This window comes from Pelecanus crispus, chromosome 3 (genome assembly GCF_030463565.1).
Source record: "Pelecanus crispus isolate bPelCri1 chromosome 3, bPelCri1.pri, whole genome shotgun sequence".
In the NCBI taxonomy this organism is placed as follows: Eukaryota; Metazoa; Chordata; class Aves; order Pelecaniformes; family Pelecanidae; genus Pelecanus; species Pelecanus crispus.
Window position 1 is genome coordinate 60,432,600 of NC_134645.1, and position 12,398 is coordinate 60,444,997.

Consider the following 12,398-nt stretch of genomic DNA (forward strand, 5'->3'; position numbering starts at 1 on the left):
AATGAAATAAATTACAGTAAGATGGAAGAAGAAAATCCCTACTCATAGGAAACTCACACATAAGAATCTATTTGTTCTTTTCTGAAAACATAAATTTTTGATTAACATACAGCATTTAATTACCAGTCACAAGAATTATGACAGTATAAACAAATATTTTCTTGATTCTGAAGTAAAGCAAGGCCCAAGTTAAGACTTTATATATGGGATTCCTTAGAAAAAAATTGTTTTCAATAATAAATTCTTACATTAAGAAGCTTTTTGAGCTCTGTAGATCATGTTTTTCATCTTGTGTTTTATCATAGGAAATAGTTTTGATGACTTTAAACATTTGTGTGAAATAGTGGACAGCTGGATTACCATCCTGCTTAGAGAAATGTAAAGGAAAACTCAGATATGGGCACAAGAAGCTAGAAATTCTAATCCCACTTCAGTCAGTGACTAGTAACACAACCTGGAGCAATCCATTTGATTTCTCTCTGACTTTTTCCTTCCTTCTCTAAATTTAGGATGGCAGCATGTATTTCACACAGTAGTTGTGAGGATTATATTTGCACAACATCAGGTATTATTAATCTAGTATCCAGCCGAAAGACTATCAATTAAAGGCCAGTGTCATCGTTCTTAACCAGGGAGACATCTAAAAATTAATTCACAGATACATTATTTAAAATATCTATTATGACTGAATAGTTGGGCCTTTTAAACACTTCCAAACAAAATGCTGTTTCTTTATTAATTAAGAGGTATCCAGCAGCTTCAAGAAGTTGTCATGGAGGTACTGATCATGAAAACCCCAAGGACCAAGATTCAGAGGTGAGAAAGTGAGGTCAGACTTTTTACATGAAAAAAATTTGGTTTTTACTAAGTTAAAAAAAAAAAAAAAAAGAAGAAGAAAAGCGCAGGTTTTTATTTCTACTTGCAAAGGACCCACCTGCAGTTGCTCTTCACGTTTCTCCATAGTCTGCTGCATGTTCTCCAATGTTCCTTCCAACTTTTGTAAATCCTCTTGCATTGTGCTGGGCAGTCCACCTTCAATCTGCAACTGTTTAGCTTGGGAAATCTGTTGTTGAACATCTTGCCTCTTTGCACGGAGTCTCCTTGTCCGTTGCTAAAAGGATTCATCCAACAGGAATGATTAGACTTTTTAGCCCCTCTAGGAAACTGGCACAATGAAACCACTTTCTGCTTTTGCAGGGGTATGCAATGAGAATAACAGACAAAGGGATAAACTGTGGCAAGTATTTCTGAGAGTCTCATATACTCATTAGATATAAGCCTTGGGTTCCAAAGTATGTATACAGCTTTTGTGGCATACAAATGGGAGAGAAAGAGTGACAGTATGGCCATTTATCCAAAGCAATATTTTAGAAAGCAGAAGCCCCAACAGTTGAGCAACTGCAGCAGTAGCCACAGGTGCATGTATTCCTCATGACTGCCTGGAAGCATCCCGGTTTGCTCTGCACTCTTTGAGGCACAGGTTGGAGCCTCAGATTGATCGAAGCGATATATCAGCCTTCCTTCATTAGAGAGCAGCAGGGGGATGGCCAAGTTGCATAACTCTTTCTTTGACGTGTTTTGCTTTGTAGCACTATCAGAAGCTCCTAAGACTACTTCCCCTATGCTTTCTTAACACGCCTGACCCATTGCCAGCCTTGCTAGGTAAGCTCACAGCTCCCTGCTCAATTCTACTCTGGGTACCTTCAGGTCTTTGTCAAAGTCTGTTTCTACCTTAACAGACTCCATATCAAAAGAAGAAGAGTCCAAGAACTCAAGGAGAAGTTACCTATTCCTTCTACCTCTCTTATGACGAGACGTCTTTAGGATGAGAGGAAATGGGCTTAAGCTGCACCAGGGGAGGTTTAGGTTGGAAATTAGGAAAAATTTCTTTATGGAAAGGGTGGTCAAGCATTGGAACAGGCTGCCCAGAGAGGTGGTGGAGTCACCATCCCTGGAAGTGTTCAAAAAATGGGTAGATGTGGCACTTCGGGATATGGTTTAGTCTAGTCTACCCTTGATTGGCTTAGACTAGACTTGGTAGTGTAGGTTAATGGTTGGACTGGATGATCTTAAAGGTCTTTTCCAACCTAAACGATTCTATGGTTCTATTCTATGACAGATGAGGAATGCAGAATATGGAAGGAACAAATATTAACCTTAACACATACAATAGCTTTTACAAACACCAGAGTTTAGATAACACAGAGATAGTGCCTGGTCAGACAATAAGACATGTCTGACCTTACAGAAATAGATGTTCATACAAAACACTTAGAAGAGATGAGGCTAGAGGTACACCTCCCCTCCAGCATTTAGAGTTCGGGCCACATCAAGGCTGCTGAAGTCGAGAAATTTCCAAAACCAGGATCAGGCCAAATTTACCATGATCAAATCTGACATGCAAACTTTAAAAAGGTAAAAAGAGAGAGACTACATATTTGCAGAGTACACTTACCCAAAATTTCAAGTAAATGAAGCCTGTTTTTCAGGTGTTCTGTGCCCAAAAAACCCATGTGAAATAAAAGAATATTCAATGAAAGTTGAAAAACAAGCTCATCTTTGGGCATTAACATTTAAAAAATAATGAGCACTTTTTTCATTATAAGAAATCAATACTAGGCCATATGAGACCATTTCCTTTATAACTCTTTCAAGTTTAAATATAAAGAATTATGCTAATGGACATAACAAAATCTAGTATATATTCTACCTTAAAAAAAAAAAGTCAAGTACGGACATGAGTAATTTCCCTACCTGATGATGAAGTAGTAGTTGCTGAGCTTGTAATAAACTTTCTGTATCCAGGATCTTTTCAGCCTCTGCTTGGGCTTCTTTAGAGTTGTTGATTAAGTCTTCAATCGCGCTTTTAACTTCTTCTTTGTACTGGACACAGTCTCCAACAGTGCCTAATGTCTTTTCAATCTACAATTATGGATAACTTTAAGTATTTCATGTTGAAAAGCACATCTATATTTTAAGGGCACATTTATATTTGGAATATTTTTTCAAAAGATACAGTAAATTGTCTAAATTCAAACCATTTTTTTTCTCCAGCATTCTCAACAGACACCTTTAACTTTACATTGGAAGAGTGACTGTAGACTTAAAATGTGATTGAGGAGACCTTTGTCTTGTTTAGACATACTCGCTATGACATTGCCATATGGTAAATAGCTGTTTGTGACAGCCGCTTATTGGTGATCAGTTAGAAAATACATGCTGTCCTCACCCTTGCAAGCTGACCCAGATTCTGAAACACCTGCGCTACTCAACTCACAGAACAATCTTGCTGCCTTTTGGACCTTCTACAGCAATGCCCTGGTGCCCAAATATGCATGTGGTGCAATATCCAGTCTCAGTTTGCATAATTTGATAAAGAAAAAGATATACTTATTCAACATATCAGAAAGTTCTTCCCTCTTCACATGATTCAGCTAACTACTTGTAGCTGATTCTCAGTACAGGCTCTGTTCCCCAGACAGTTCCTGTGTTTTAAGGTTTTAATCATAAAGAATTATACAAGTAAGAAACTCCTTTCTTTTCTTCCTCCCTTCCTTTCTTTCCTTCCAGTCCATAGTCACTTTGGAGGGTCATTCAGATTCAAGCCATTCTCTTTCCTGTTATATAAATGTTTAGTCTTTACTATCCAAAAGACATTACTGAACTCTGGAGATACCCAGTATCAGTCCTTGTCTAAACAGTCTCATCCATCTGATTAACAAGGTGTAAATTTAGCTGTAAAAAGTATTCAGACTTGTAAGAATCAGCAGTCTCTTAACTATTGTATAAAGTGCCATTTAGATTATGCTTTTAGATTCAAAACAAGTTTAGATTCTAGTTCTTATTTTCCTTTTTTACCATCATGAACCTGTGCTCTCCTTAGTTCTGACTTTTGGAGGAAACAAGCAAAAGTACTTTAATACAAAATAAACTAAAAAGATATTATCTTAAATTTTTGCTGTCACTTGGAAATCAGAACATTGGTTGCCCCAACTTTCTAAATGCAGTTTTCACACCACAGAAGTTTAAAGAAGTTTCAATAAATACATGGAACTTTTATACATTTGGAACACCTGCAAGGCCTCCACAAGGATCGACATTAACAATGGAATTTGAAGCCTGAAATCTTTCTGTATCCTGAAACATTTTTTCAAATGGATCTGTTCCTCCTTCTAAGTGTAAGATGTTCTAAGTTTCTCCTGATCTTTCTTTTTACTGTGAAAGCTGTGAAGTGGTAAGTTCCCTGAGATTCCACAGGACTCAAGTATTCAGTGGATTCTAAAAGGTTTTGCTTATCAGTTAGAAACTTCCCATGATTTCAGCAGTTACAGTACCTCATTATCATTCAGACCTCAGAGAACAGCAGCCTTTTCCTGCAAATTCAGTGCATGACAGACATCCTTAATGACGTGAAACTATCTCACAGTAGTTCCTTTATTATTTCAGCATAAAAGATACATAAATGAAGATTAAAGTCAAATTCTGTATCCACTAGCTCATGTACATCACGGTTTTGCCAATGTTTACTAAGAGCTGATTTTAGAAAACTATCTTTTGCCTCTAAAAATACTGACATTTTGATTCCAGAAACATTTACTATGATGCTTTCCAATCCTGCAAAGGGAAGAGATGCCTTACAATAATGCCAGTATTTTTTGCCTGCTACTCTCAAGGCTTTGCTACCCACGGAGTACAAATGAGGTTTTTGTTGCTGAATGCTTGCAGTTTAATTAAAAAAACACAGCAGGGAACTTATGCTTGTGAAGCCATGACTGATGTAATTTCATGTGACACTGGAAATGGAAAGTTCTTATGTCCCTCATACTGTACCTCAGCCAGCAAATCTAGGAGTCCCTTGAAGTCACTGGAAAGTTTACAAAGCTCATGCTCTGTCTTTTTGGCCTCCGAATCAGGACATACTGCAGTCAAAACAGCAAGTCTAGATTTCAGCCAGCTGTGATTTTCTCCTTGCTTGTTAATATGCTTCCTAATTTCCTGTGGAAGAATCAAAATGTATTTTCTTCAAATAAACAAAATTTATTAATGAGTGACATTCATGGCATCAGTTCAAAGATTAGTAGTGTAAACATACTACCTTTGTTCTTACCTTGAAACACTAGAAATGTAGTATTTTTTTTATTTGCATACCCTATCTGATTCTGTTCCAGTCTAGGTTTTTGGCTAGATTTTTGCATTTCCTCCACAGATTTTACTCCAGTACTACTTATTAGACTGGTTTTTAATAAGTAGTAGTGGAGTACTTTTTCCTCACAAACTAATATTTTACATACAGATAGATAGATGGATGGTAAATACCATGTATATATTTTCCATATATTGACCAAATTTCTTAATTACCATTTAAATATTAAATGCTGACTTTCCCAAACATAAAATTTCATGTGATATAAGGTTTTGCGTGGTTTTTTTCCCTATTTAAATAGCTCTTTTTTCCCCTCTTTTCACCCAGTAGTTAATTTATATCTTTGTGCCAGTGCTGATGAGAAGTTGCCAGCAGTAAAACTGCATGAGTAAATCAGACTTTTTGGAGCAGAAGCACCGATTAAGCTAAAGGTCTATCTGCTTTATCAAGGTCATCCTAATTGTGTTTCTGTGCAGTTGGCCTCATAACCTGCTCATGACTTTCACACAAACTCCTACAGTATGTGACATTGCTATTTTTGTTCCTAGTATGTGAAATAAAAAATAGAAATAAGGGTCAAGCTATGTCCTAAGTGACACAATAAATTATTGCCCAAAACTAATTTAACCAAACAACTCAATTTTCAACTATTCCACTACTTCTGTTACCAGTCACCAATGCAAAAGCGAATGGTAGAATAACTTTGCCTCCCCTGTTACCCTATCATAGAAGAGAATTTTTATTATAGAAGATCGCCCTAAATGTAAGACAGTAACTCGATCCTTCAAAAATGCCCAGTCCAGAAATTTTGGCTTTTCTTTGCACAGCACTTTTAACTATGCATGCAGCAAGATGAGGGGCAAGTATTTATTTTATCTGCTTTTATATTTTGGATGTTCTGAATATGCAGGTAAAGGACCTGCCATTCTCTAAATTATTATAAAGTAGGAACTTCTGCCACACTTTGCTGCATGTTGAACTTCTTCTGGAAATGTTTTTAAGAATACCAGGAATCAGCAGAGCTACTGTGGTGTCCATAGTAAAAGAGTTGCACTACTTCAGAATACAGTTTTATCCAGAGTCCCAGTAGCAATGACTGTAGCTTTGTTACAATATAAGCCAAAGGCTCACCCCCACAGATGCTTTACAGTGCTTGTATTTGGCAGTATCATTGACACTTTCCTTTATCTTCTTTAGCTCTCTTTCTGTTGATGAAATCCAATTTGCCAATTCAGAAAATCTGAAATTAAACACCACATAATGCAAAGCAAGGAACAAAGTTAGACAAAAATTGCCACCACCAAATGGTAACCTCTTAAATTTAAGCCAAAAATTATAAAATCACTAAAAAACCCATTATAATTTGTGGAATTACTACATAAAGTATAGTTTTCTACTTGAAGCTAACAATATAGTATCATTCTTTGTGTGGTACTGGTCTATGACAACTTTTAAAGGAGTGACCACACGTAAGACTTTATGAGACCCAGCTAGCAATTGAGCTGACACCTGTTCTTATAGCCCTTCCAGGTATCTGAGTGCTCTTTTAGCTTTATGTATGTGTTGTCTATCTGGGATTTGAGCTCCTTCAGGATTCGTTGGCTGCTTTCCAATGTAGCCCTCACTGGATCAGAAACTGGCAGTTTTTGGCACAGTTCTTCAATCCGTTGTAGCCTTTTCTCACACAGCTGGTAAGGTCCCTTGTCACCAAAGAACAACTGATGGGAGAGAAACAGAAAATGCAATAAAAATAAAAATTGGCAGAAATCACAAAGCATGTCTGTATATTTGTTATGAACTATACTAAGCTCAAATCAAAATTTTTGTTAAAGTCCCCAAGGATTGTTCTGATTTAGTTTTGCACAGAGTGTTTGGTGGCTTAAGAGTTGGTCAGACCTTCCATTATTGACATTGAAGTGTATTTCTGTAAATGCCCACGTGGTGGCACATAAGTCATACCATGTGTTCCTCGATCATCCTTTCATTGCGTTCTCGTGATAACACCTTGTTCTGTCGAGCTAGTTCAGCTTTGCACTCCTCCACTGTGACCAGGAACTTGCTTTTCTGTACTTCAATCTTCAAGTGGATCAAATGATAAGGGGCTTCTGTTTGAAGATCCTACACACCCACAGGGGCAATAAACAAGCACAGAGATAAAACACTACTCCCATTACCTCAGTGTGAAATTACTACAAATAAATAATCTAAAACCTGATTATATAAAAACCCCCATATATATATGCATGAACAGGTGGGGGTTTCTCTGTATTCATTTAAGTAAATAAAGCAACTCTGTTACCAATATCTCTTAGATGTATCCTATTTTTGGTGACTAGAATATGGCACATTACAGAGCTGTCTTGATTCTTGGCAAGATATACCAAATATTTCCTGTATAACACAATAAAGCAAACAATAATAGTGAAGCTATATTCACAACTGCTTCCAGAGGTTCCTGTTTGCATGTTAGTGAGAAACCACTCACCCATCACTCCAGCTTTGACCCACAACATGCTGTAGCAGGCAAAAAATTCCATAGCTTATGACCAATGTTTTTTCAGTTGTTAGAGCCTTTGGCAGAAGACACATTTTAAACTGATAGCCTGATCTCTTACAAATTTGTTTTATTAAGGTTGGGAAAGTAACTGCAATCATCCAACATCAGCATAAAGCAAGAAAAGCTAGCACTAATTCTCAACAAATGTTTTTAACACAGGTATCATTATGGCTATATGTAGAGGGAGAAATTAAGGTTTTGTAATTAATTTCTCACATTTCTTGACCTTTGACCACTTTACTTAATAGGGCTTTTTCAAGAGGCTATTTATAGGTGTAACTGTGTCTAAAGTTGTAAAATGTATTTTTTGTCCAATTGTACAGGAAGCCAAAAAATACAACTTTTTTTTTTTCATTATTTTAAAATTTTTCAACATATAGGTCATGCAGAAATATTCCAAAGTTAAGACATGCAATTTCCAGGGACATCATTCAATGTCACTAACCTTCCACTGCCTATGGAGTTTTCTCACAGCTTCCTGCAGGTTGTGTTGCTCTTGTTCTGGAAGGATGTCAGTAAGTTCATCGCACGCTTTCAGAAAGGCATTTAGGACTCTCTGATCCAACTGGTTAAAGAATTCCTGAAGTTGAGGCAGAAAGTGAGAAGGTGAGAAGATGAAGCTGGTTACTGATATGGTACCCTGCCAACATGAAGTTCCCTTTGTACACGCTCTGTAAGTTTCAAGGTTACTTCTGCTGCATTGAAGATTGAAGTTTGAGCTAAGGAAAGAACTATTTCTAGCTATTTAAAGTCCACCAGATTAATTTATTCTCAGCCAGTACACTGAGATGGTATTTTAACAAGAATACATTTTAAAGCTACATGCATAATTAATGTTTATAATACAGGCACAGATATTCATCTGAAAAAAAAAGCAGTGGATGCATGAGACTGGCAAAATGTAGTCTCCTCACTCCCAGTGGTTCTACTAATTTCTAGGGGGTCTTCTCTCTTCACCTTCTGGTTGCTTACATTCACCAATAAGAGGGGTGATCTTTTTTCCTTTTTGTTTTTCAATCTTAGCATTAGTTTGACCTGATCTGTATAACTTCTACATGTGAAAGAAATCCACATAGATTTTAAAATTAAGTAGGTTATTCACTTATATGTCATGCACTCAAAGATTTCCATGAGGAAGGTCAGAGAATTTACTCACGCTATGTTTCCTGAGAAGTTCTTCAGGATTTCCTTTTTCTTTTAAGCAACAATTGGCAATCTGTATTACTTTCTCCAGTTCTGCTCTAGACTCCTCAAATTTCTTCATCAAACGGCTATTTGCTTCTATGTCTTTTCTCCAGTCACCAGCTTTCCTGACCATATTCTGAGTTATAAGCAAAGAAAATGAGCTGGCACTTTCTCACTGATTTTTATTTGCTCTCTTTTAACATGATCTTACAAAAAATACATGCGATTGGTGTCACACTCTTTCAAGTGTATGCTGTTCACAAGTGCTTCTCCCTTTCATGCTCCCATTTTCCTAATTTTTAATACTTATATTAAGGCTTGCCATCCTTCATTCAAATAAAAATGGGTTACTGTCTAATACAGATGTCTCACCCTCAGAATGCCGCTACTATTTGGCTAGTATTTCTTCCCTAAAGCATGCTTTCAAATGTAAAGCTTGCCATTCCATTTTTCCTAGTAGCAGACTACCTCCTCCTACATGACTCTACATGAAGGTGGTTTGACCTATGGGTCCAACCAGTTCCATGATACAGGTCTTCTGACCTGGAGGAGGTTTGTACGATTATCACACTAGTAGGCCAGATAAGCAACCAGGTAGAAAGCTGCTTAAAAGAAAGACAGCAAATTTTGTGGTTTAGTTGCTACTCTGAAATCCTCTCGTTTTGAAACCTTAGTCACAGCTCTTCATTATTCTTCTTTGTAGTCTGTCCCAGTGCACTGCATTATCCAGTGGTTACAATTTTATCAGCAAGTAACAAAACTTACCAGGAGAAATGAACAGTTCACCTGTTCCATGGCAGCAAGGCAATTCCAACACTGCTTACTAACCATATGCTTTACCATCCTGTCTGATTACAAACTCCAGTGTAAAGAATTGTAATGATTTTACCTGGTGACCTAATCAAATCTGCACTTCTCAACCTAAACATCTTGCTAAGCCTTTTTAAAGTTTCGTTATAAAAATGTGTGTATAATAATAGAAGCATATAGGAATGTATTCTTTACATGAGAAAATGCCTGTTTCCAGATCCATAAATACTTTAGCTCTGGGCATGACACATTTTGTATAGTTATACCATGTTTTATAGGTTTATTTTCTAAGATAAAAAGACATAAATCACCATCCATCTTTATAGAAACAGAATAATTAATTTTCAACATGCTAAATTGAACAAGCTACAACAGTATCTGCTTCTGTTACTATAAGCTAAACTTAAATAGTGATTTCTAAGTTGTAAATCAAAACCCACTGATCTTTAAGTACAACCTACAAAATACAATATAAACTTTGAAATCCACCCTTCAGAGACAGCTCTTTACTGATAGGTGATTTTCTGTAGCTTAACATTCAGTTTAGATAGCTTTATACTGAACAATAACTGCCTGAAAACAAATCTAAAAGAACCCAACATCCGGAGATCTGACTCCAAGATAATGGTTAATTTCATGCTACAGTGGGGCTAGACTTGGGCTGAATAGCCCCGAAAATATCCGTATGGCTAATAACAACATAGAGCCCTACAGGTAAGGGGGATTATAGCCCAAAGTACACATCTTTATGTTAACAAATGCAAATACCTATTTGCAACTTTGTATCTTCACAATCCACTGCATTTTCTGAAGAAATGCCAAGCCTAGCAATAGTAGCATTTGCAAAAGTTTCCATCTTCCATGGTTTGTGTGAAAGGGGATGTATGGGAATATAGCAGCAAATAATTAGCCAATATAACAAAGTCAGGAGAAACAAAAAACAGTGCAGCCCTAACAGGTGGATTTCAGGCTCCTCGTTCCAAAGGAGCCTGAGACATGAAAGTTCTTAAATCCTGGGTTCCTCTGAGGCAGGCTCACCTCTGAGTTACTGCATGGAGAACACGACCACCAGTCCCCTGACCACTTACCACCTAATACAGACAAATCCTTAATTAATAACTTGACACCAGAAAGGAGAGCTCTCTTTGACAGTAGCTACAGAGTGATGAAATGGAGATACAGTAGGATGGATCAGCTGCGTGTGAACAAGCTTTCAAAAATATGCACCAAGTTATGTATGATGATTACCTGAAAAGTAATCTGAACTTGTGTAACTTTCTTCTGAAATGTTGACTGCTGGAAATGCTGTAACACCTCACTTGAAGCCACACACTGCAGGATACTCTGACTATTTCTCTCAATCAGGGACAAATCTTTCTTGCAGTTTTCTTGATAAGCTACCAGATCCTGAAAGAAAAAAACATATATCCACCCTGGCCAGGAACAAAGGAGAGAAAAGTTTGGCAAAATAACAGGAAGATATTTTTTCACAACAAGAACAAAAGGGACGAGGTCAAAGCACCATGACAAACAGACTGCACAAAATGTTATACAGAATAACACAGACCACACAACTTTCTCCTGGTATGCAGATTCCTGTACCCAAATAGAGCTCTAGCTATCTAAAAAAAAAAGGCACAGACATGTACCCAAGCCTTTTGGGTAGTTTTAGAGAACACATTATTCTGTGATTTAATGTTATGGGATGTCTATATTTATTGTACAAATGTAAGTAGGCAGCAGTGAAAACAGTAGGTACAAGAATGACAACTGTCAGTAGCTGGTTGAGATGTTAACCTTTCTGGTCTTTCAACAAATTAACCTTTCATGTCAGGTATTGGAATTCAGATTTCATTACAAATGGCATTAAGTAATGAGAATTATACTTTAAAAAGAGAGAGGGGGGAAAAGAAAACATGCATAAACTTGCACAAGTTGAAAAAAAGTTTTAAAAACAACCTGTGGTGAGGAGGCTGTTCTGCTATTGAAGTAACCTAACCCTCTATTCCTCAGTACAAATTTCTCTTTACTCTCTGATCAGCAGAAACCTGCACCCTCTGTATAACTGAGGAGGTTTTAGTTCCTTGGTTGGCAAATAACAGAAGAAACATGTCTTTTTATTGTAACATTCTGAGGCAGGTTAACCTTCAGAAGCAGAGGAAAGGAGCACTCTTATGAGCTGCTCCTTAACCTGCAGGCTGGACACATGACTCGGCTCGTGTTCATAAACAGAAGAGGACTTACTCAGGAAGATAAATGGGCTGGCTTGATTCAACCTCACCAAATCGTTTTTTACCAAAACCAAATCAAAGCTTGAAGTCACTGGAAAAGAAGACCCTTCTTGTTGAATTACTGGGCTAATCTTCAGATTCATTATGTGCTTGAAGTTATTTTTATATATATATTTATATATATATACACACATGAAATTAAATCTCTTTGTTCCAGTATATTTTTTTTGCAAGGCAGTCTAAATGGTTTTGAAAGACTTCATAAAATATGAAGACTTAAAAAAAAAATTCATAAAAAATCCATTTCATTATATTACCTGTCAAATCTGACTCTAATGAAATGTGTATATCAATTTTGAGGCTGTATGTCACACATACACAAGGATAAATGCCAATTTCTATGCGAGATCCTCATATTTTCATTTGCCTTTCCAAGTGAGTTCTGACTAGCTCTGAATTCCTCCAGAATGAA

The 12,398-nt window shown here is 36.8% G+C and overlaps 1 protein-coding gene across 1 annotated transcript in view; it reads right to left on the reverse strand.

Moving 5' to 3' along the window:
* SYNE1 (spectrin repeat containing nuclear envelope protein 1) overlaps nt 1-12,398 on the reverse strand; it is a 265,776-nt gene that overhangs the window by 201,313 nt on the left and 52,065 nt on the right. Inside the window, exons 21-29 of the mRNA XM_075708574.1 lie at nt 10,944-11,102; nt 8,857-9,021; nt 8,146-8,280; nt 7,103-7,261; nt 6,653-6,861; nt 6,275-6,383; nt 4,831-4,995; nt 2,755-2,922; nt 935-1,111 (exon numbers count right to left, since the gene is read on the reverse strand). Of these exons, the coding sequence (XP_075564689.1) occupies nt 935-1,111; nt 2,755-2,922; nt 4,831-4,995; nt 6,275-6,383; nt 6,653-6,861; nt 7,103-7,261; nt 8,146-8,280; nt 8,857-9,021; nt 10,944-11,102 (1,446 nt within the window). The remainder of the gene's footprint in view (nt 1-934; nt 1,112-2,754; nt 2,923-4,830; nt 4,996-6,274; nt 6,384-6,652; nt 6,862-7,102; nt 7,262-8,145; nt 8,281-8,856; nt 9,022-10,943; nt 11,103-12,398) is intronic.